The sequence below is a fragment of the Pteropus medius genome, unplaced genomic scaffold (assembly GCF_902729225.1).
Source record: "Pteropus medius unplaced genomic scaffold, Ma_sr-lr_union100, whole genome shotgun sequence".
Taxonomy (NCBI): domain Eukaryota; kingdom Metazoa; phylum Chordata; class Mammalia; order Chiroptera; family Pteropodidae; genus Pteropus; species Pteropus medius.
The window spans coordinates 9,921,563-9,947,489 of NW_024340849.1; the positions used below are offsets into that span (position 1 = coordinate 9,921,563).

Genomic DNA, 25,927 nt, shown 5'->3' on the forward strand with positions numbered 1-25,927 from the left:
GAATTGTTGTATAATGTTATGTAAAATGTTATGTACAATAACTGAGGGAGTAACTGAACTGTCACCTCCCTTAGAGAACGTCTAATTTTGCTAAATGATCCATGGGATATTTTATTGACCAATGGAATATATCTGATCTAAAATGATGGCCTCCTGATTTCTACATAATAAACTCTTTGGTATTGACCTTCTTAAGATGCAAGATGCAAATTAATCTATTAGCACTAAGAGTCAAAATATCACAGAGTTCGGAGATGACATTAAAACAAGCCATCATTTCTTTGCTTACAAGATTTTATCAGGAAAACAATGAGGTTCTAAAGTCGGCCCCTATTCAAACAAACATAACTTATATTCACTCTCATTCAAAATATTCTCTTAATTGCTATTATCTATCGTCTTAATTATTACAGTGCTACTGAAAAGGTTTTTAGGTAAACTTTTTATAAGTATACATTAATTTGTACTACCAAGTTAATGTTTAAAGTAAAACCTCAGCATATTCTATAAATACATGGAAATATGAGTAAGTTATATAGTTACTGGGGAGTTGTAAAAAGCTACCTGAGAAGAATAAGTCCTTATGTAAAAAGAAGAAATATCTTTAAGTCAGTAGGATACTAGACTGGGTAGGTAAGGAAATGAGTTTGATAACTAGAGTTATAGAATTTTACTATATGTATAACTTTAAAAAGTTAAAGAAAGTAAATAAAAGAGAAAATAAATACATTGTAAGTTAAAAAGGAAATGTATCATTGTTAAAAAAAGTAACTGTACCTGATCATCATTTTCATCTGAAAAGGTTATTGATGTAAGCTTGTAGTTATTCTTCAATAAAAATTCATTGACTAAGAAGTTTAGAGCTCTCTTTTCAAGAGGTTTGATTGGCTCCTGGAGGCAAAATAAGATAACAAGACTATAAGGTTTCCTCCTTCAATATTCACGCTACTATTTTATGTGGAAGACACTTTTGGATCTACCATTCACCCACCTGAATTTCAGGACTTGATTTGTAATTTTTTCGTTCCTGTAAAGGAACTTCATGTTCTGGTGAAAGAAAATATAAATAATATTTTACTATTTTACATTTGAAAATATCTCAGCTACTTCTACATTGTCAAAGTAGAAAAAGTCTCAAAAAAGTTGTATGTACACCACCTGCAGCCTTTGTCAGGTTGGCTCGGAGGGCCTGAATGGTCTCCTTGGCTTTCCGTAGTTCAAACTCCAGGACTGGACAGGGATTTGGAATAAACACACACAGGCATCCAACCAAGAAAAGGGAAACAAAAATAAAAAAATAAAAAGCAAGGATGGGTATGAAAAAAAAATACAATTTGTATTGAAAACAGAAAGCATGCAATCTTTATGAATCTTGTGAACGCATGCAGCAGAGTTGATTTGCAAGCAAACTGGTGAATGTTTTCCATAGTTTTAGATTTCAGGGGACTACTGACAAAATGTTCTAGCTGTCTGACAAGGAATAGCTCTATTTAAAAAATAAAATCTATGGCATACTCTCATCTAGGTAAATAAAAATATTGGTAAGCCGGGTGCTTCTGTTTCACTCAGTCTAGGTAAAAAAATGCAATGAGATGTTTTCAGGTGACAATTTTAGGGGAAAAGATAAAAATTAGATGAACTCCAAGCAAATATACTTAAAGAAGACCTTAGGAATTTAAAAATATATTATCTAGAATAATGCTATAAATCAATATATAAAAATGTTAGTGAATATATCCCTTCATTAAGATATTGAAGGAATATAGCTTAAATCTTTAACAAATGTTGGGCTACCTATAAATTTTTCTACATACAAGCGTGTTTTCTACAAACAAGCTTAGATATGTTAAACACATATCTAAAAAAAAGTTCCTAAGGGTTTATTTTAGTTTTCCTTTAAACCAAAGGGTAGAAATAGTTTGTCTTTTAATTTCTAATTAAGTTCATCCTAAAGCAAAGGATTGTGTACAATTCTAAAAGTATAGTTATCTAAGGATACTAAATAAAATTATTTAGAATTACAAAGTTTCTGATAACTGTTCAAATATAACGAAACTCAAAGATATCTCTTTTATCAGGGTCTGATTATAAGATAGACATTAATATTGGAAACATTTTAATAAGCTTTTTAAAATGTTTCATTATGAGCAAGATTTAACTGTATGTATCTTAAATGGAATTTTCTTTAAAATATATAAATACTACTCTAAAATATAAAGAAAGCCATTTCTGTGAAGTAAACCTCTAGGAAAATTAAGTCATCTTTGTCACAACTGGATATTAAAAAATTATTATATTAAATAGTTCTGCATAAAAACTAGCTAATTAAATAAGTGATTTTTTTCCTGATTGACTAATAAATAGAAAAAAGAAGATGGCAAATGAGATGTTATCAGAGACAACAAAGCTATAAAAATATATGGAAAAATTAGGATTCACTCAGTTTGCATATTTTCATTAAAAACTTAAGATGTAACTGAATCACTTCTAGTACATGAAGGCCAATTATTTTGATGCACAGAATTTCACTGCAGCAACATGGAAGCACAACTAAAAATCAGATGACCTGTATGTAACTATTTCTTTTTCGGTAGTCAGCAATGCTGATCTGCAAACATTTCTGTGCAACAAAGTTAAAATATTTTCCCTAAAACATAACACTTCTGGAAACTCTGAGAGTCTATGTTTAAAGTTAGACTGCACAGGTTCAGTGTGTAAGGAAGAGAATAGGTTTACTTTTTTTTTTAATTTCAAAATTATAGGTAATTGATTTTGATTTAAAAATACTTAACTATATCTTAAGTAAAAAGAGTATACGTTTATGTTTCAGTATCACTTACAATTTACTAAGACATTACAGAACAATTGCAGATCAGAAATGCCCTGCACCAGAAGACAGAAATATGGAAAAAAAAAAATGAAAAAATGGTTAAAACACAAACTGTGAAAAACCAAATTCAACTGGCGAAAGTTTAGGTGACCAAGAGCAAAACACTGAATGATCAAGGCACAGAAAGCCAGAAAAACCCATGTCAGACGGCAAGAATTTAGATTTTTATGCACATATACATATACACTGCCAAATGTCATTAGAAGTTACCAATACTTTGAAAAGATAGTGCTTATCAAAATGAATTCACTCTGCTGCATGTTTCTTAATATAAACTTTAATATAAACTTTAAAAGACAGAGGCATATCTCTAAAGCTATAGCACATCTCTATAAAGGCACGCTATAATTCAGTCATTCCAGTTACGTGAGTCATTCCAGTTATGTGAGAGTTTCACAAGAAAGGTCTGCACAGCTATATTTACACATACATGAATTTGTTTCATCTTTATTTAAAAAAATTGACTTAAAGCTTAAAATTACTATAAAAAGATACACTGTACCAAACAACCTTCGAGTATTTTTCAAATATTATAATTCTTCATAAAAATGTTCGAGGATGTGTATGTTTTTAAAAAGCACCGTAGGAACCAATTATCAACCTGCTTAGTCCACTATCCCAACCCTCTAGCAGCTCGACCCTGCTGAATGCAGTTTTATTGGAACTAAAGTAACAACTGCAAAGATGGGTATATTCTAATAATGCGTATTACAAATCTTACCAAAATAATGAATGATTAAGTCAGTACAACCAATTCCAGATCAGTTGAAACAGTTGATTCCCAACCAGGGTTGGATAATCTGGTATAACATCAGAGGTACTTGTGTGCTAAAAGATCATGCTCTCCAGACTTAGGAGACATACAACTGACTGACTATGTGGAAACAAAGTGAAGTGTTAAATTTCAAAGCAGAAAAAAAAAAATCAATCTTTTGATACCACATCTCAATATATCACTACTATTATCTTGAAATATTTGCTAGTTTAGCTCATTTTGGCACAAAACGCAAAATATTATTTTGGAAGATCTTTTCCATAACACTAATCAGTCAAGTATTTTTTTCATTCCCATTCCTGTTCACTACTGAAGAGTTCAAATCAATAAGGCTGAGTCAAGGACCATGCCACTTTATGGCACACATAAAACTGTCTTCTCTCAAGTCCTGGAATTTGTTTTTCTTCTGAATGTAAAATGATTTGACTTCATAATAAAATACCACTTCTCCATCTTTAACATTTATTTTATTATCTCGGGAACTTTTCTAGGAAAAGGAAAAATTCTCTTAATACTATGAGTTAGAGTAAAAATTTTTTTCCTAAAATTATACAAAAAGCTTAAGACAGTACCATCACCACTCCTTCTGGGTTTAGAGAATTCTCCTTGCCTTTTAGAGACTTCAGAAAGACATAGTACTGTTAGCCATGAGTTGGTAGATAGTGAGAAATAAATGACTGGAACCAAGATGCAATATCCATAGTTAGTAGACATTTAGTTTTCTATATTCATTTTAATGGAAAAAAAACTTCTTCTCCAAGTCTTAAAATAAATTCTTTCCATTACTGTTCCTCCTGCTCAGGTTCTCCTACAGATTCCTCTATCACTCACCTCAGAGCTGGTGTTTCCCAGGGTGCCATCCTTGGCCCTTTACTTACTCTATACTCCACTGGACTGATATTCACTCTTATGATTTTAACTATCACAAATACTCTGAAGATTCAGAAACCTTTAAACCTTTTCCCCAAGATACAGACCTACTTAATAATTATCACCTGGCTATGCCCACTTGAATGTCTCATAAGTTCTGAATTCGATCCTATCCAAATGAATTTCATCAAATTCCTCTCAAATCTGCTCTCCCTACTCCTGCAATCTCCTCCCATTTACGGTACCACTACCTACCCAGCTGCCTAAACAGAAAATCTACAGATTACTCCGCTTATCCCTTGCACTTTCTCCCACATAAATTAAATGTCCAAGCCATATTGATTCCAAATCTTGAGTAACCCTTTAAATAATCAACCATCTCAATTGTCTTTGCAACTCTCCTAGTTCAGAAATTTATGATTTATCATGTAAATTACAATGTACAACCATGTTAAGGGCCTGTCGCCTCTAAAGCCTTGTCGGAGCACATATCCTGTATTGAATCATACAAAATTATAACTAAGATTTAAGTAAGGTTCAAAATAAGAAAAACAAAAGCACTGCTCATAGGAAGTACAAATAACTGTACTGGGGAAAAATATAATAAAAAGACAAATGGGCTTATTTAATCCTGGTAAAGCTAGATATGTATGCTGCAGGCCAACAGCAAAGAAATAAGAGGGCTCCTGATGCCGCTTCTCACCCAGGGCACAGGGCCAGGTTATCCCACGGGCAAAATCCTGAATGTTATTTTAGAAAGTCTACTAGATTATGTAAGCTTTATAATGGCTTCACATGTCTATTTTTTTTTTTTTAATTCTAGGAGTTTATTTTAGCCAAACTGACGACATGTGCAAGACCTCAAATGCTCCCATGCGTCTACTGAATATAGAGTAAGCACTCAAATATTTGTTGAATGAATGAGCATTCCAATACTTGATGTCATGTGTAATAAATCTGAAACATTACTGTCTCACCAGCTTTAAGGAGCATCTTTCCTGCAAATCAGAAAGCACAGTTTTTATAGTTCTCTAGATCCCAACATAAAAGTTAAGGTGTGAACTAGAGAAGTAATACAATAATAGGAAGAGACACGAGAACAACTAAAGTCAGAGACTCTGACGCTAAAAGATGGGTCATGTGAACCTGAGGCAGGAATGCAGGTGGTTCCAAAATTAACAACGTTCTTATCACTATTTCCAAAGTAGGGACGTTTATTTGTGTTATCTAAATGCAAATACATTCCTTGAGGGCAGAAACTATTTCATGTTTCTATATCTAGTGCAGAACCTAGTACCTAACATAGCATACCCAAAATGCCTAAAATATATTAGAGAATGGCAACCCCAATATTTAGAATATAGGTGTCCCTTGCTATTTTTTAAGAAAACTTGAAAATTTAACAGGTACACTGTATATGCACCAAGTAACACTAGCTTTGTTTAATATCATAGAGAGTTTTTACTAAAAAATAGGTTAGATATAGCTCATTTTGGTTGGTGACTACTATTCCTTACAGCATTTTAATGTAAAAATTGACAGTTCTGAATTCAGAAATGGAAATATTTAAAATAAGGAGCTGCAGCCTGGTACTAAAAGATATATTGTGGACTCTGGAATAAAAACCTATGTGTTCACAGCCTGATCTTGCCCTTTATAGCATGGGAAGCTACTGGGCAAATTTCTCAATCCTAGTAGCCTCAGTTTTCTCATCTACAAAATAAGGATATCATAACCTATTTCATAGGATTGTTAACAAGATTAAATAAAATTTTATACAAAGCACCCAACCTAGAGCCTAGCACAGAGCAGGTGCTCCATAAACATTTGTTCATTTAGAGATCTCTTCTTCTTTGAGGGAACACCTGTATGGACTTGAACAAAATAATTAGATTTTTAAATTTAGGAAAAAGATGGAAAGAATGATGCTAGAAACAAATGTAGTATCTATTCGTCTGATAAATGGCAAAAGCTGATTAAAGGTAGAGCAGACCCTACATTTGCATGGTGGGCCAGCGGATTCAATACCCGTGTGATCTTATAACCTCCTTCTGCCCAAGACTGGTATAACAAAATAATAAAGAGATCTTTGTTCTTTCTCAGTGAGGTTTACATGTGATCTAATGACAGATGACAGGATAATTCCTTTTTGGATTATGGGTCTTGCAAGCTTTTAAGTTACTACCCATGCTTAGCAAAGAGTCAAAAATCTTCTTTGAAATGGGAATTGTGATTGAAACTTTTTCATAAAGTTTCAATTCACTCACGTGTCATACGTTTGGTTCAATAACTGGCTATGGTACAAAAGCTCTCCAAGCTATTCTCTGGGAATAACATGCGTTTTCTTTCCCTTTTCCAATGAAGAATGAAAGACAGCATTTATGTATGTATTTGCATCGTAATCAAAAATTAATTTATCTCATCAAAGTTAGAGAGAATATAATCCTTAGGTTAAAAATATAGGGTGAAAACTACCATGTATTTAAAACATTCCATTTTTAGTTATGCTTAGTTATAACATTTTCTTTTAAATCGATGTCTCCCCTAATTAGAAATACTAAAATACCTAAATAATGAGAATAATAATGACTCTCTTAAAGTTGACTAAATCTAAAATTTAAGTTTTCAAATGCAAATTAAAGGAAAGAAAATAATTATGTGGCCAATTTTGAGGTAGGAATTATTTTCTGATATGCAACCATTTGAACAATAATACAATATATAAAACTAGATATTTGGTTACTCTCAATAAACTAAAATATTATATAACACAAAATATATAATATCTAACATTTACTATATAATTATATGTAACAATACTTAAAAAGGAAATAATTAGGATAAATTAGTCATGAAATTATGCAAATAATTTCCATTTGATTTGCTAATTTTTAGATGTTACTAATGCGATTTGCCATTTGACACAGCTGTGAATTAATAATGCCATGACAAATCATGATATGATATAGGGAGCCACCCACATTATTCACTTGATATTGCTATTATTTACATTGCTGAATCTTCCTTTAGCTTCTGCTAAACTAAAAACAATTACATCTTTTTAAATTCATGTAATACTCTCTGAGATTTTTAAATATGCATTATCTCTACTTCTGAACAATGAATGAAAATCATATATTAGAATGTCATTTTAACCAGGTCAAACCTTATCCTTCATGCTAAGAGGTAGCACATGGTACATACAGTCAATTGTGGGCTCTGTTGCTGGCTCTCTGCATTTGAACCCTAGCTCTGCCACTGAAGTCTTAAATAATCCCTCTGAATACCTCAGTTTCCTGGGGAGGGAAGGATAATGATAATTCTATAACTCAATAAGTTAATATACATTTAGGACAGTGTTTAGAATAGAGCAAACAGTGTAAAAATTAACACTCACTTTTATTCATAATGACCATGACAGATAAACATTTGACAGGTTTTAACAAACTTGTCCCAGTAAATGGAAAAAAATTCAACAGAGTTGGTCAAGAGAGGAATCTACATTATGGGTGTTCCCCGACCCCACGCTCTCCCCAAAGGCTCTACCTGTCGATGTGGCATGCCTCCTGTTCCAGGAATGCCCACCATTCTAGTGGAAATCAAAATATCTAACTGATGTCTGTCTCCTTTCCCTGTCTCTCTCTAAGCCAATGTCCTATGAAGACTACAGTTCCTACAAAGCAGTCAAGAATGACTCAATGACAGATAACTACAGCCTTGAGGCACCAGAAAGGTACTAGACATTTGACACTTAAGGAGCCAGGGCTGCCACACTGGTAAATGCCAGGGTGGAATCCAACTGCCTCATTTGATGTGGGCAGAACACTGGGAGTACTAATTGGTCTTCTGAAGTCCTTACAGATCCAATGGTTATGCCTAGAAGGCAGAACTGGTGAGAGGTGAGGAGGGGAAGGAGACTGGAATCAGTAACCAAGCAACCAGAAAAATGTTTCTTCTTATGGAATGGGTCTCCTGGAGGCCCCTGCGGTACCAACCATTAGCTCTTTATTTTCTGAATCATAGGAAAGTCAGGAGAAGTTTCTGGAGAGATGCTGTGATGGCTAGGGAATACTCAGGACAAAGTTTTATTCACCAACCAGCGCAAAAGTATTTCAACCGATTTTAACAATCACGAGAGTTGTATTGGTGTACAACATGTGACTATCAGCCCTGGTTTGCAGGATCACAGGAATAAGGAGGCCAAGGTCCAACTAACCTTGCACTAAACTATGGCTAATTTAAACCTGTCTTACACCAGTTTTATAACTACATGGCTGTGAATTGTTGGCTATAAACGAAACTCAGCAAAATAACCAGCCACTCATGCCACCCCTGGAAGAAGAAGTTGGGAAAGTGAAATGTTTCCTGGAGCCAATAAATTAGTAACATAATTTCCTATAATAACTATATAATTAGCATACCAAATTATAGAGGGAAGATAATTCCTCAAGTTATTTTATTATTTCTGAAATAGCAAAGAATCCATATCTGTCTCTATAATCTTACTCACCTGCCACTCTCTCATCTGTTTCCCTGTTACCATCATCTGAATATCTTGCAAAGTCTAAAGAATCAAGGGTACTGATGCTCCCCGCTCTATCTGTAAGAAAGAGAAATGTATAGAAGAATTAAACAGATTTTTACTTAATTACCAAAATAAGGAATTGGAAATCAATTAATTACAATTATTTCCAGTTAATAAAACTATTATTCTAAGATCTAAAGTAAAAGTGCTCATGGCAATTAAACTACTTCAAAATAACTAAATTTTCCTTGCCCAAATCCCTGGTTAACTAGTGAACGATGTACACAAAGGGCATATTGCAACCAGCTCATCTAAATACAAACAAACAAACAAACAAACAAAAACTGAAATGAAATTTTTGAGCTGCTGCCTGGGATTTTGCAGACTGACTCTAACAAAATCATTTCTTACTAAAAATGAATAAACACTGTTTGAAAAAATAGAAAAGAATTCCGTGTCCACAACATAACACACACACACTGCCCATCACACAGTCCAAAACTACTTATTACACAAAAACTAGTAAAATGCGACCCAGTCTCAAGAGAAAACACTTATCAACAGGGATCAACCCCCAAATAATCCAGATGTTACGATTAGCAGACTAAAATTTTAAAATAGCTATAACTATATTCAGTGAAGTAAAGGAATAAATGCATGCAGTGAGTAAAAGGAATAGGAAATTTTAGAAGAAAAATAGAAACTATAAAAAAATTAGTGTAAATTCTAGCATTGAAAAATGGTTATCTAAAATTTAAAACTCACTGTATAGTTTAATAACAAAATGGAAATATGTCAATGATCTTAAAGATAAATTAATGGAAATGATCCAGTCTAAAGAACAGAGAGGAATAAAGATTGAAAAAATTCACAGAGCCTCAGAGACCTATGCGATAATAGCAAAAGGTCTGACATGTTGGAGTCTACTATAGGTAAGGCAAGAAATGGGACATATACAAATTTGAAAAGCTCAGAGAACACCAAGTAAGATAAATAGAGAACAGAAAATTAGGCATATCACAATCAAATTGCTGAAAACCAAACAAGAAGAGAAAATATTAAAAACAACCAGAGAAAAACAACACACTACATATAGAGGAACTATAATTCGAATGACTGCTGATTTCTCATTAAAAAACCATTGAAAAGGAAGAAGTAAAACTATTTCTATTCACAGATGACATGATTTTGAATATAAAAAACTCCTAAAGAATCCAGACCTAATAAATACTTTTATCAATGTTGCAGAACCCAAGATCAACATACAAATATCAATTAAATTTTTATACACAGGTAATGAACAATCCAAAAGCAAAATTAAGAAAGCAAATTCATTTCCAATAACATCCAAACGAATAAAATACTTAAGGATAAATTTAACAATAAAAGTGTTAAGACTTGTACATTGAAAACTATAAGACAGCACTGAAAGAAATTAAGATGATTTAAATAAATGTAAAGACATCCTAAGCTCATAAATCAAAAGATCCATATCAGGATAGCAATAATCCATAATATATAGATTCAATGAAGTCCCTTAAATCCCTTTTAAAAAAGTTCTAGCTGGCTTTTTTTCTTTCTGCTTTTGCAAATATTGAGAACCTTATTCTTTAAAGCACCTGACCTTAAAATAGAGAGATTATCCTGGATTATTCAGGTTGGACCAATGTGCTAGCAAAGGTCCCTATAAGTGGAAGAGGGCTACAAGCCCAGGAGTACAGGCAGCTTCTAGAAAGAGGAAAAGCCTTCCTCCAGGGCCTCCAGAAAAGAATACAGAACTGCTGACACTTTGATTTTAGTCCATTTAGCCCATCACAAGGCACATTTCAGATTTCTCAACTACAGAATTGTAAAATAATAAATTTGTATTGTTTTAAACTCATTTGTATTTTCTTTATATAGTAGCCATAGGAAACTAATACAAGAGATGAGTGATTTGATAAACTGGATTTCAACAAAATTAAAACCTTTTGTGCTTTAAAAGTCACCATCGAGAAAGTCAAAATGCAACCCGCAGAACAGGATAAAATATTTGCAAATTGAGCATAGGATAAGGGACTTACATCCTCATAATAGAAAACACTCTTATAACCCAATAAAAAAAAGTCAGCACAATTTCCAAATGGGCAAAAGATTTGTATAGACTTCCAGATTCAATGGGGCCATGGAAGCCTTCAATCGACAACTATTTTGAACCTAGCCCTAAAGAATAAATGTCCAAGTCAACAAATGAGGAAAAGAACAGACAAGTGTATTATCAAAGTACAAGACAAGTGTGGTATAAATAGTAAAGTTACAATGTACAAAAAAGTTCCAAGGGGCCAGGAAGGACATTTTATAATAGTTTATAGGAGTGAACCAGGCTATAAATAAAATCAATTTTACAAGGAAATGGCTTCTATATTATATTTTACACCTGTAGAATTGCTTACTGTTGAAAACTCAGCTTTTTAGGGTGGTTCCTCCTTGGTAAACACTAACTCAATCTTCTACTGTTTACAAGAGAGTACCTAACAACCTAGCTTTCTTACTCAGAAGACACTGTACAATTCTGCAAGTATTGGATCATTATTACAAAAATCTATTGCTGTTAAACTGTATAGAAAACAATAAAGAGATTCAAATATTCAAATTAGATAAAGACATATGGAGCTGTACTTAATATTTGAAAATACTTAATAACCTATTACTATTTTTCAGGCACAATCTTAAGTGCAGGAGATTCTGTCAGCATGACTGACAAGGTCCCTGTTTCTAGAGAATATTCTAGTGGGAAAGAAAGCAATAATTAAGTAAAAAAAGAAAAAAAAATCAGATAATGATCAAAATGGTGTAAAAAAAATGAAGACAAGGCCAGAACAGTAGGTGGCTATAGGCTGGGGAGCAATATTAGCGTGCTCTGGGCAAGCCCTTCTGAAAAGGTGAGACCAGAATGAGGTAAAACAGTTTCAGGCAAACCTGAGTTGAGAACAGAGGCCAGTGTAAACAATTTGAAAACAGTCTGAATTTTATTCCAAGTATAATGGGAAACAACAAAAACACACATTATTAGAAAATCATTTTGGCTGCTGTAAGAAAAGTGGTTTGCAGAGAGACCAGTTAAGAGGCTTTTAAAGTCATGGGAGGTGAGAATTGATCAGATTAGGACTGGAGTGGCAGCAGAATCATGGGAAGTGGTCAGAACTGGGTTATTTTTTGGTGTGTAACTAACAAGTCCTGGTAAAGAAATGCATATGGGGTTAAGTAAAAGAGAGAATACAAAATTACTCTTTAAGACTTATTTTATTCAATGTGTAATTTGGGATGCAAGGGGTGAATGGAGACGCTTCAGAGGTTCTGTGTTTTAAGTGCATGGTGGTGGTGGAGAAAGTCCTTAGCTTTGCCAGATTTTTAAGTGTCCATAAACAGAACACATTATGTAAACATTCTCACTTAAATACAGAAATCAAAGCTGATACTTATTAAGGGTGTGTATCTAGCTAATGCAAAAAAGGGACAAATTAGAGAGGCAAGGTCAACTCACCAAACTGGGCTACTTCGCATAGTACTTAATGTTTTATATATTGATCTAAGGAAACAGATTATCTGTGTTCAGAAAGCACAATCTGGACAAATAAATCCAAGCTTCAGGAATACAGATTTGGACTCCGCTTGGGACTCCCCTACATCCTTTTAAAACAATTAGTACATGCCAACAATCGAAATGGTTAACTTAGAACAGAGCTATGAATAATCGATGTAGCGCTTATCTTTAAAGTCCTATTAAGGTGAACTAAGTGAATTCTACATCCAGCACTCATCTTAGAACACTATGTTTCTATCCAGAGAAGCATTTAATTTCCTGGCAGTTTAACTGCATCTGATAAATAATAATTTGATATTAACTTAAATTTGAAGACAACATAAATAAGAATGACAGAAAACCAAATATTACAGTATCCCTCACGACAGCATTTCATTTAATCGTAAGCCAAAAAACATCACATAACAGAAACCACAGTAGTCTCAAGTTCACATTAAAAATGGAACTCAGAAACACAACTCAGCAATCAAAAAAACAAAAACACTGAAATAGACAAAATGAGTAAATCATATCAATGCTTTAGCTGAATGAAAGAAGCCTTACCCAAGAGTACATACTGTATAACTTCATTTGCATAAAGTTTTACAACAGGCTATAGTAATTAATGACAACAAACTCATAATAGTGGGTGTTGGGAGTGTGGAGTTGGAAGGGGTGGGAACTGACTGACTGAAGGAGCATACAGGAACTTTCTGGAGTGACGGTTAATCTTCCACATATTGACAGGAGTTTGGGTTATCACAGGTGTATTCATTTGTTGAAACATCAAATGGTACACTTGAGATTTATATATTTTATTGTCTTTAAATTTTGCCTCAAAAAAAAAAAAGAGATTCAAAATATTGAGCTCTAGCTAATGATATGCATGCTAAAGCACTTAGAGGAATTATCAGTGATATTTGTAACTTAATGTAAAATACATAAAAAATAAGACATATTTTTGGATGCATAGAGAATTGGAGAGATGTACAGATACAAAATAAAACAAGTATAGTAAAAGATTAATTGTAGAATGTAGGTGGTGGGTACATGGGTATAAAAATTCTTTCAATTTTTAAGTTTTAAAATTATCACAATAAAATATTGACAAAAACTTGGATGTATAGAGGGAAAAAAAGTTAAACATTGATGAGGATCCACTGATTCCTAAAATTTAATAATTAAAGTTATAATACTGGAAAATAGTTATTATTATCTTAAATGATAAGTTTTTTTTCTCTCCACTGTTTGAAATTGAACCAAAGCTAGGCAATAAGTCAAATAAAGGAAAGAAATTTCAAAATATAGTAGATAAACTTTATAAGGCTTTTTACATATACATCTTTTAAATAGGCAAAAATTAAAATGCTAGACTGGAATAAACCACTAACCTATAAATACACCTGCTTGGTAACTAATACGATCTATTATAAAATGGATTTCTTAGATCACCATATATATAGTACCTAAAATTTCCAGCTCTTTAAAAATAAATTTACCTAACAACTTTTCTCCAATGTTTTGTAACACAACAAAAATAAAAGCTTTCCTAATTATAATATGCATATTATAAGTAATTATAAAAATATATGTAGAAAACTAGATAAATCATCCTATTCCCACTAAAATTGGGGATAAGATTTAAAAAATTGGGGATATCATTAAAGTTTTCCCAGAATTTTTAGATATTCTTTTTTGAACTCTTTTTCCCATGTCTAAGTATGTGTAGATATTTTTGCAAAAACAGAATGGATACGTACAATTTGTATCTTGCTTTTCAAAAATGACACTTATATAGTGAGAATTTGCCATATGATTAAGGCTATTGGTACACATTGCTTAAACTGCTTTCTAAAGTATACATAGCAATCTGAGTTCTACCAACAGTAGTATATAATAGCTGTTGCCAACACTTGGCATTATTTTTAATCTTACCAATGGAACATACTACATATATCTTATTTAATTAGGCATCTCTTTGATTCCTGATGAACATTCTTTGAAAAGTATACTGAACATCTACCTTTTTTGGGGGGGTGTGTGTGTGTGTGTGTGTGTGTGTGAATTTTCTATTCACATTCTTTGACCATGTATCTAACATCTTGATTTTCCTGATATATGAGTTTGTCTGCCCATGACTGCCTTGACCAGAAACTCCACTTGAGTACCATACTCCGCTGAGTCATATGTCTTAGCTATCCAGTAGCTATTCTGATGTCTCTAACCTGTATATTAAAACATGTACGCCAAATAGGATTAACTTTTATAAACCAATCTTCTAGTGTTGTGATACCAGACCTCTCTGTTTCATTTGTGATTTTCATGGAATGTTAAGTACTAATGTTGGCTGTTGATTTCAGAAGAGTATTTTTTCTTATGCTAAGTATCTATCTAACGTTTGTTTTCTAAGTATTTCTCTTTCTTCTTTTAATTTCTATTTAATCATACATACATTAGTGCCTATTTGAACACCAAACAGTATTCCTCCATTATAGTATTTCTCTGAAAGTTTCAAAGAAATCATCTATGCAATAGGGAGAGTCCTAGGGGGAAAGCAACCATAGTTTAATAAAACAGAAAGTATTAGTATGATCATTGAAAAATATATTCTAAATATATATATTTTTTAGTTCCAAGTCAACAACTTTATATTTTCTAAGAAAAAGAGCTGGTGCCTTTGTAAATAACAATACTATGATGTCATAAAATTAATGTTCCAATTCATTAGAATTTATTACACCATGTCAGAAAAAAAATTTATGGTAGAAAGCAATTTCAACTTTTATTTGGACTAGCCTGTAACAGATTTTGTAAATAAACCGTACTTTGAATTTTAAGACTAATATGAGGTAATATATAGTCCCAAGATAAATACGCTTCTTTAGATGCAGTCACAATATTTTTCCGGGGTAAGGAAATACCTTTCAAAATGCTCTAATACAAAAGGAGTTTGGAAAAATTAACCCGTTTAATTAAGAAAGAAACTATCATATTCTAATATGAAGTACACTACAAAGCATTTCTTCAAATTCCAGGATTATATAACTTCTTAATAATTCACTTCATAGTTAGAAACTAAATGATCAGGGACTTTCATCGTAGTTGGCAAACTGGTAAAACCTGTATGCAAGTTTTATTTAGTCTGAAAACTAAATCCATTATACACAGTGTGACTATATGGCATGCAGACTGATTTTATAAATCACATGCTTAAGTAGTCTTATTTATATTTACATTTAATATTTTAGTATTGATAAAATGTACTTTTACAAGAGTTAAAAATATTAGTCTCAGATCTTTGAAAAGTTATCTTTTATCTAAATTATATAGCACTTTAAGAGCTATATGTATCAGAAAAATTGACCAGCCTTTGAATGGTAAAGAGTATCAGTTAATTCAATTAAACACTTATTGAACAACTACTGTGTGCCAGGTTACTGACAGGAAAGTACAGCAAAATATTAAAGAATAATTCTTTAAAGGATGTGGATATAAAAGTCCATGTAGAGGTGTTGTGTATGCTTACATGCACATAAATGTTTTTGTAAATACACACAGTAAGTTATTAATAGCAATTTGACTCTGAGAAGTAGAATTCAAATTTTTCACTACATACTCTGTACTGTTTGAATTTTGTTTTCATTTTGGTATTTTCCTCTAAAGGCATCTAAAACTTTATAATAGGGGCATTTTATAATTCAAAACTCATGAAAGTACCCAATTCACAAAGAATAGAAAGGAAAATAGTATCAAGAAATTAGCTTTAAAATTCCAATTTTTTGAGCAAAGATTATTTACTAAACCATATCTAAAAAAGCTATGTCATGGTAAATAAGAAACATATAGTATATTAATTCAATAAATAGATAATAAATTTACCTTACTTTAAAACCTGAGGTTGCATATAAACATTTTTGTTATCCACTTAAAGATGGATATCAGAGATCTGCCAAGAGCAAAACTCACATTTATATTTTCTGATTCTCACTTCTTCTCTAATGCTGAGGCTCAGTTCACTGACCCCTATATTCAAAATATTTTAAAGTGAGAGGTAATCTTAGAACTAGTCCACCCCTCATTTGTACAGATGAGAAAATTGGATTAGGTATTCAGTCAATGAATATTTACTAACCCACAGTGGGGAATAGAAAGATAAAATTCAGGAAGACTTGGTTCTTGCCTTAAATCAGCTTATAAGCCACTGGAATTAAGCCATATACACAAATAAAAAATGACCCAATCAGATCATTTTATGTTAAAGGTTACATTAATCTGTGATGTGAGCAAGCTAGAAGTCAAGTCTCCTAGATTACAGTCTACCTTTTCTTTGTCACAAGATTCAAACTCAAAAAAAGATTTAAACTTAAGAAGAGAAACACAGACTTTATTGGCAAACTATTCACTTAAGTTAAAATTTCTATAATGCTGGATGATTTTACTGTATGAATGGCTGTCAGGTAAAGAGGATTATTATTAATAATAGTTATTATGATATTTCACATTTTGACCACTTACTCTGCACCAGATGCAGATAACCTTACCTGATGACCTTCATAAACAACCCCCTTTAACAGAAGCCGTTACCATCTGCATTTTACAGTAAAGGAAACAGACTATCCACAGTTGTGCAAGTAGGAAGCGTCTGAGTAGAAATATGAACTCAAGCTCTCTAATGCCAAAGTCTGAGCTTTGAACTAGTTCCCTTGAACAATACGTAAGAGCATGAAAGTTCAGATCTCCCAGATTACAGGAAAACTGGGCTTGATATTGTGAATGGCCTCAGAAAGACCAACGTTGACTCAGCTTTGTAATATGCTATAGAAGGAAAAGCTAATTTTTCACAAGGAATATTTCAAACTTACATATTTCTAGGATCTGACCACCTAAAGATCATTTCTTCAACATAACTTCAACGTTTATTCAAAGCTTGTTTGCCAGGCACAATATTAAGCACTGGTGACACAGAGATAAATAAAACAGGTCTCTTTTCTATACTCAGGCTAAAGAAAAATTTATAAATTATCTTTTAGGCATTTGTGCCATGTATGAAAAAAGACAGAGATATATGAGACGTGAACTCCAACTATCGTCCTTAAAAAGAATCTGGTTAGTTAAAACAACACAAAAAATTTTCAATAATACTAACACATTCACAGGTCTCTATATAATGAATTTCTATAAGGAGACAGATTAAAAGTAAAACAAGTTTAGAGGATTGAGATCACTACGGGCTGGAGAAGCTTTAGGGAGAGGAAGAACTATAAACTGGACCTTCCTTTAAGGATACACAGGATCTGGAAAAAAGAAAAGGAGGACAGAGGATAAGTATTCCAAGAGGAGAAATAACAGGGACAAAGGCACCGACTCAGGAAAGTATAAAACATGTTCAAGAGACATTGAGTAAACAATGTGAGTACAACAAAGATTTTGTATATAGACAACATGGTTGAAAAGGCAAAAAGAAGCAAAATTATTGGGAGAATGTTATATATATTCATAATAAAATATTTTAAAGCAATTTTTCATATATTCCACAAAAATGGGAAAAATTCCTAAGCAGGTTCATAAATATTTTTCTATAATATATAATTTTACTAATAAAAAAGGGTTGGAAAAAGTTGCTTTGAACAGGAAGAAGCAATTTAAAAAGGTTTTAGAGTGACAGGAACAAATAAATTTTAAAATCAAGAAAGAATAAGGATGGAAGAAGAGATTAAAGGCACAGGAATCAGTTACAAGACTAAAACTGATGACCCAGCTATGAGCTAAAGGCCTAAACTAAAGCAGCACACAAGCACAGAACTGATAGATGGTTAAAAATAACACAGACAATATGATGACACTACTGTGAGCAATCGCCTACAACAGGACTGGCTGGTTTCAAAAACAAACGAATATCATTTCAGACCTGGGGATTTTTGAAATAATAGGCAGGAAAATCTGGAAGAAGTCTACACCCATGATTGCACTATGGTCTCCTCCTTCTTGAGGCTTAGTCATGCTCTACGACTGGACCAGAAACTTATAGATAACCATGCAAGAAAGCTTCAAGATTGAAAAAGGGAGAACAAATTAATTCAGCCTTGCAAAATTACTTCAGAAGAACAACTGGTGACTATATTTGGCTCTAATTTGAGTCTTAGTTGATCCTAGAACTACATGTAAAATATGCATGTCCTGATTTGGAGTAAGATAAGTGCTGTGAAGTGGACACCTTGATGAAATTAAATGCTTTGGGCACATTATTCACTTCTGCTTAATGTGGTGCTATAGTTAGTCGCTTTATTTTTGAAATGATCAAATTTGTACTACCTGCCTTGCCTTTTACATTAAGAAGATTGGCTACTCTGATAGAGTTAATAAGATGTATGTACTCTGAATGAACTACTAAGATAATTTGCCTGATCATATACTAAAATGATCTGAGAACTTTTGCTGAGCTCAAAGTTGACATAAAACAGTAGTTGTGGTGTAATGGAGAGTGCAGGCTTTGAAGTCAGTGATCTGGGTTGGAATGGATGTTTTGCCACTTAAGACATGATATGTGGTAAAATATAATAAAAGGACCTACAGAGAAAAGGTAAACCCCTGTGCCCATCTCCCAACCAGCAGCAATAGTCATTGTTTAGACTCTTCTGTATGTATCCTTTTAAAATATGCTAGGCATATGCAAATTTCTCCCTTTTTGTACATAAATGGAAACATATATATTGGCTGCATCTTAATTTATTCAATTTATCATACAATTTAGTGATCATTTCATATCAGTACAAGCAAATTATCTATTTCAATTAACTAATACTTTACTGTTGGACATTTGTTTTCAATCCTCGATATCTTTACTTTTAAATGATATTTTAATAAATCTTGGTTCAACTATTTCAATGCAAATAAGCAGGTCTATTAATTATAGAAATAAAATTGGAGATTGAAGAGTCTGGTGAGAACAAAGACTCATAAATCACCTATCAATACAAGCTACCTTTTTAATACGGGCATCTTATTTAAATGTTTAGTAGATGCAAATTAGTATTCTAACTATGTGACTTATTAAAGGGTATAAAATGCAAATGTTCATCATTAAGAAATGATAAAATGTGACTAGAGATTTTGGTGATAATTCATAACTTTCATCATTCCACCTTGCAGTCTTTGGTTGACTATCTTTACTCACACATTTACCCATGAAGGAAAAAAAAAAAAAAGCTTCAATTGTAGAAGAATGCTTAAAAGGAGCTACTCCTAACTAGAAAAACCAGGAAATTTGACTATTGCTAAGTACTTTTCTAATGGTAATTCTACTTCTATACACATATACAGAATATTTAGCAGACATGCATAAAATGCAACAAAAAACTATTGGTGTAAAATAGTTTTGTTCACTTGAAACATGCTAAATATATCCTAAAAGAGATCTGTCGACATTATACTAAGAATTATCAGTATATTAGTATAGTATAATCTTATTGTGACGATTTCCTTTCCAAACAGAACTGATCCTCTCGGTTACAAATGGCAATAGAAGACTGAGAATAGATAAATTGGTACATGTGTGACCAATAGTTTGTGAGCAAAGAATGACATTTTTTGCTGTTATTTCTGCAAATTTAATTAATAGACTATGTAAGACACTAATATTCAATATAAGGTAACAGAAAAGGTAGACACAAGCCGGATACATACGAAGAAATAACTTACTATGCAAAACAATCTTTGTATTCATATACTAGAGGGAAGTTAGTATTTCATGTCACAAAAACTCTGTTCACACTGCACAGGTTATAGGATTAGAAGCCAATTAATGATGGAACAATAGAGTCAATTTCCATTACAAAATTTCCTTCTTTTGCCATAATCACATGCAAAATTTGACAAAACACAGTATATGCAATTTTAAAGCTTATTTAAAAGTGCAAAACACCACATAACCGCCAGCCAATATAAACTGCTATAACACTTTTCATATAAATTTCAAAATTTTAAAAGAAATACGACATTCATGTTCCTATTGTTTCTCTCCTCAAAGGCAATCACAAAAGTCAATACAATTTAATACAGCAACATGTGATGGATGAACTAAACATGTAGTAATCACCTCACCACACACACACACACACACACACACACATTACGCACCACACACACGGTGTGTCAATCATTATGCTATACATCTAAAACTAATACAATGTTATATGTCAATTACATCTCAAAAAATAATTGTAATATTGAAACAAATACTCATAGGATAAGGGAGTTAAAGTAGATCAACCCTAAACTAATGCAAATCCCAAAAAAAGTCAATCAAAGAAGTATTGCATTCAAAATATGGCCAAATAGTGAAACATCATTTAAATATCAACAAAGATAATTTTAGTATAATTTAGAAACCATAATTTATCATCAACTCTCACAGTACTTATTAGTAGAAGTCAGTAAAACCTATCTGTTAAGAAAAAAATAGGCTGTTAATAAATCCATCACCACATGAGCCCTTTCTCAATTGATATTTGTAATTTAGATTTAAGACTGTATTTTTAGACTAAAGTAAATGTTCTTTTTCAGTTGATCATCATACAACCATGGGGCAGGAGGGGAGACCCAGTTAAAAGTCACATAAAAATACATTAACCAAATGCATATTTTGATCTAAAAATACTAATCAACAAAATGAAAATTACACTAATTCTGATTGGTTTCTTTTCTAACCAAGTTTTTAAAAAAAACAAACAAGCACGCATTCTGTTAATCATCCCTAACTTTCTTGTTTGAACATCAGAAAGTGTAGCTTTAAGTGTGGACAGAAATAAGGTCTATTTTCCCTGATTCATACTCCTATCTTACTTCCTTTTAGCCAAGCACCACAATGACTTGAAACATCATACTTCATTTTTACTCAAATATACTTAATATTAAGTGGAGAGTCAGATAATGGTAAGCATGTTCCCAGAAGATGTTTTAAACAAGGCAAAATATAAAATAAGTAGTATCTTCTCTTTAACCCCACTTCCTTTTCCTTACTCAAGATAAAAGAGTCTAAATTCGGCCAAATAACAAAGTTACTATTTATTCAAAATCTCACCCATCCTTGAGGGTCACACTTAAATTTTACTTTCTCCACAAGGGCCATTTCATTACCATAATCAATAATGATTTTTCTATATCTTACACTATTATCTGTATGTCAGAAGATTATTCTAGTTCTTCACCTGTCAGTCTTGCCTCTCCACCAAAAACATGCATTAAACATCTTCTGGATCCCTACAATCCTTAACTGATCAATGCAAAATAATGAACACCAACTATATTCCAGTCACGCTGCTAGGCAGCGAGAATATGTGACTAAATTTCCACAAGAATAATTTTGAAAGTACTGGAAAGGCATAAGCAAGAAAAATAACAGTTATGCAAGAGATAAATTTAAGAATGCATATATTCCAGACAACAGTAGAAAGTCTCATTCGGTGAAAAGCATTAAACCTAATACATTTTAGAAATATTCTGTGGATATTTTCTCTCTCAGAAGCCAGAGGAAGCACTAAACCGAATTTCAATCTCACAGGCAGGAACTACTTTCTAAAGTGGAAGAGATGGAAACTTTGGAAGTTTATGACATCTTAGTACTGGTGATACTGAAAAAGGAACACTGAGCACAGTAAGATATGTACTCTTTGAGAGTTTTGAGAAAAAATAGAATCATGAAACATAAAATTTAAAAAGGAAGATGACTCAAGAAGGCTCGCAAGTGAAATTATCACATTCAATCATAAATCACTACATTCTGATAAGTTAGTTGCCTTATAAAAATTGAAAGCATAGTAAATACAGAATAAAAGAAATTCATCACTGAAAGGCATAAGTTATTGGTCTTTCTCATTTGACCATCTACTGTCTCTACTGTCCATAACACCATTCGAGTGAAATAAAGGCTGTACTCCTATCCACAGCTGGTCCCTACACCTGTGCTCCCTATACCTACACTCATCCTAAGAAAATATAGTCCAATTTTGATTAGAGCTCTATGGCTTCAAGTGGAATCAGTACTCCTCTGCCTAAGATACTACAATCTGCTCAGTGTTAATCAATGACACTGACAAAATTTTTATTTTGCAATCTAATTGGAAAGCAAAGCAATTACTAAATGGAAGTTATTTTGGCTCAAATGACAAAAATACAGGGAAAAATATATATATAAGTAATGTGAGTATGTAGTCAAGTAATACTGAATATAAAAGATCGAATTAGTTCATCAACCAGGTCTAGTAAGAACATTGTGACGATGTGACAATTTATCAAACACTGAAAATGCCTCAGAGCATTTGTTAAAAGTAATTTATTTAGTTAATAGAAATTCTACTGAAAATATCAAACTTATAAAGCTATAATTCCCTTAATATTTGAATGTTTTATTAATATGGACTATTATTCTAGTCAAGAAAAAAGATTAAATATAGTATGAAGATTACTAAAGTATTTTAAAAGCACTACTATATAGTACTAACCTAGGTCAACAGAGTTTTAGGTAAATAGTTCAATAAATCTTGAATTGTTTTTAGACAACATTAAATAAAGAAAACTACTGTTAATTACACATTTATTATTAAGTATTATTCATTTTCAAATCAGACATACATCAATCAAAATACATACAAAAACAAATCAAAATACTTTAATGTTTTACATATTCCATACTACTAATATTTATAGTTTATAATCAACCAAAAAGTTGTTATTGAGAATTATAAATCATAACCCACTAACAACAATCAACATGCTAGAATTGTATATAAAGAATTGTATATAAAGGATCTTTAAAAACAGGCAGTAATCCAAATCCTAGAGAAAGATTCATCCTTAGAATTTCTAAAATACAATTTGTGATCAAGAGCTTAGTCAAAATCTTCAAAACATGGTACTAAGGAGTTTTACAGACTCATTTTAGAATTTATTTTCTAACTGGATTAAGCCATTTACAAGCATTGATATTTCGATATAGACAATGCATTTGTATTGAAACTGTAATAAAGTTTGTAGTAAATGCACATTTGTAGTTGGAATTTTTAAGAAATAGTTCTTTTTATGATACATTTATTAAAATAGAAACCTACTATTAAAGATTTAAATGTAAAAGTTAAAATTGTAAAACTTCTAGAAGAAAATATTGAAGAAAAATTTTGCAACTTTGGGGTAGGCAAATATTTCTTATATAGGCTATAAAGAGCATGAATCATTAAAGAGAAAAACTGATTAATTGCACTTCATGAAATTAATAACTTTTGTTCTTAAGATAAACTAAAAAATAAAAAGACAAATATTGGGAAAAAATATTTCTAAACACATATTGATAAAGGACTCAAGTCCAGAAGATATAAAAAACTACAACTCAAAAATGAGACCAAACAAAACAAAACAAACCAAAAAACCCAATAACAAGAAAAAACACCCTAATTAAACAATCAGGGAAAATATACATGCACAGATATTTCACAAAAGTAGATACACTAACGGCAAAAAGCTCAAAAGGAGCTCAGCATCTCTAGTCTCTGGGGAAATGAAAATTAAAACCACGGGCACCATAACACTCTCAATAGATAAGTTAAATAAAAAGCCTGAAAACACCAAGTGTTTGGGGGCTTCTCATACACCGTAATGGTAATTTTACATGGTACAACCACTCTAGAAAACAGTTTGATGACTTCTTATAAACTTAAATACATACTAACTATATAATCCAGCAATTTTATTCCTTGGCATTACCCAAAAGAAATGAAAACATATGTTCATGCAAAATTTGTACAAGCATGTTCAAGGCAGCTTTATTCACAGAGCCCAAAACTCAAAAAAAACAAACAAACAAAAAAAAAAAACCAAAACCAAAACCAAAACAAAAAACCAAAAATCCCCACAAATGTCTAACAGAGGAATGAATAAATGAACTACTAATACACACAAAAAAATTTAACAAACATTATGCTGAGCAAAAGAAGCCAGATAGAAAATATACGCTCTATGATTCCATTTATATGAAATTTTTGAACAGGCAAAACTTATTTATAGAAATGGTTCTCAGTCAGGAAATGTACATTCTTTCTCTGGTTGATGCTGGAGACATGTTTGGTTGTCAAAGCTTTGGGGGATGTTTTTGGTATTGGTTGCAACTGGCATGTAGTGGATAGAGGCCAGGGATATTGCTAAATATTCTTGAAAATATTTTGTGTGTGTGTGTGTGTGTGTGTGTGTGTGTGTGCATGCACATGCATATATCTCCAGTACCCAAAACAGGTGCAAATAAATGAGGACATAGAAAAGCAGAGGTGCACATGACTATTTGTAATTAAATTGTGATGTTTTTGGTCACAGGACTTATTCCAAGAAACTATAAAAATGTAAAATGTAAAGGCAATTAGAAGTAAACTTTTACCCTAAAACACTGCTAAAATATTTACGGTCTAAATTATAAATTATTTCTATACAAAAAGTTTTGGGACAAATTTTCGCTATAAACAGTGATATCGATAGCAAGGTAGGCTAAAAAGGTTTAAAAATTCTTTTAAATTAAATAGAATAAAGTTATGAAGAATAACCAATTTCATTATAATAATACAGTAGAAAAACAGCAGATGCAATCCAGTTAGGCTCAACAATAGGCCAGGGACTGTATAAAGTGTAAGGATATAAAAATTTCCCTGTAAAAGTGACTCTCTACTGGAGAAAAATGATATTGTTGACAAATCAAATACAAAAGTTTTAAAGGCTATAGTTGAGGTTTGACAGTAGCGCAATGAGAGAAGCAACTAAGCAAGCATGGGGAGTAAGGAAAACATTTACAAAGATGTCATTTGAGCTGGGTCCTGAAGTGGTAGAGCTTGTCAGGTGAAAGTCATTATTAGATAATTTCGAAATCTTCAAACAAAAAACCCAACTATTATACAGAAATTTTGTTACACTTCTTTGTTACATTTTATTGTCTTAAAGGCCAGCAATGAGAAAGACCTCTTTCTGAAGAGGAAGATTATCCTACATATTGAGTAAGGAAATTACACCCACTGAGAAAATTCCATATCCAAGAGGGAACTAGGATTTATTTTACATTGATAAAATATGCACTCTTAGCACTTTCAGTACATCTAAGTTCGGCAATGTAAGTCTCTGGCACCATTCAAATGTATAGAGACAAAATTAGGCTAAAATTAGACTACAATTTTGTACATTTAACATGTTAGTAAATTCCAGTTGGCCTCATATAACATACTAAAACATCTCATATCATTACTAAGGGAAAATCTAAGATGCCTCCCAAAAGAAGAT

General features: G+C 32.1%; 1 protein-coding gene across 2 annotated transcripts in view; it reads right to left on the bottom strand.

The window, feature by feature from the left end:
• Window positions 1-25,927, bottom strand: part of RELCH (RAB11 binding and LisH domain, coiled-coil and HEAT repeat containing) — a 95,172-nt gene that overhangs the window by 67,686 nt on the left and 1,559 nt on the right. For both annotated transcript variants that reach the window (XM_039840160.1, XM_039840161.1), the window contains exons 2-5: window positions 9,046-9,135; window positions 1,159-1,230; window positions 992-1,047; window positions 778-891 (exon numbers count right to left, since the gene is read on the bottom strand). In XM_039840160.1, the coding sequence (XP_039696094.1) occupies window positions 778-891; window positions 992-1,047; window positions 1,159-1,230; window positions 9,046-9,135 (332 nt within the window). The remainder of the gene's footprint in view (window positions 1-777; window positions 892-991; window positions 1,048-1,158; window positions 1,231-9,045; window positions 9,136-25,927) is intronic.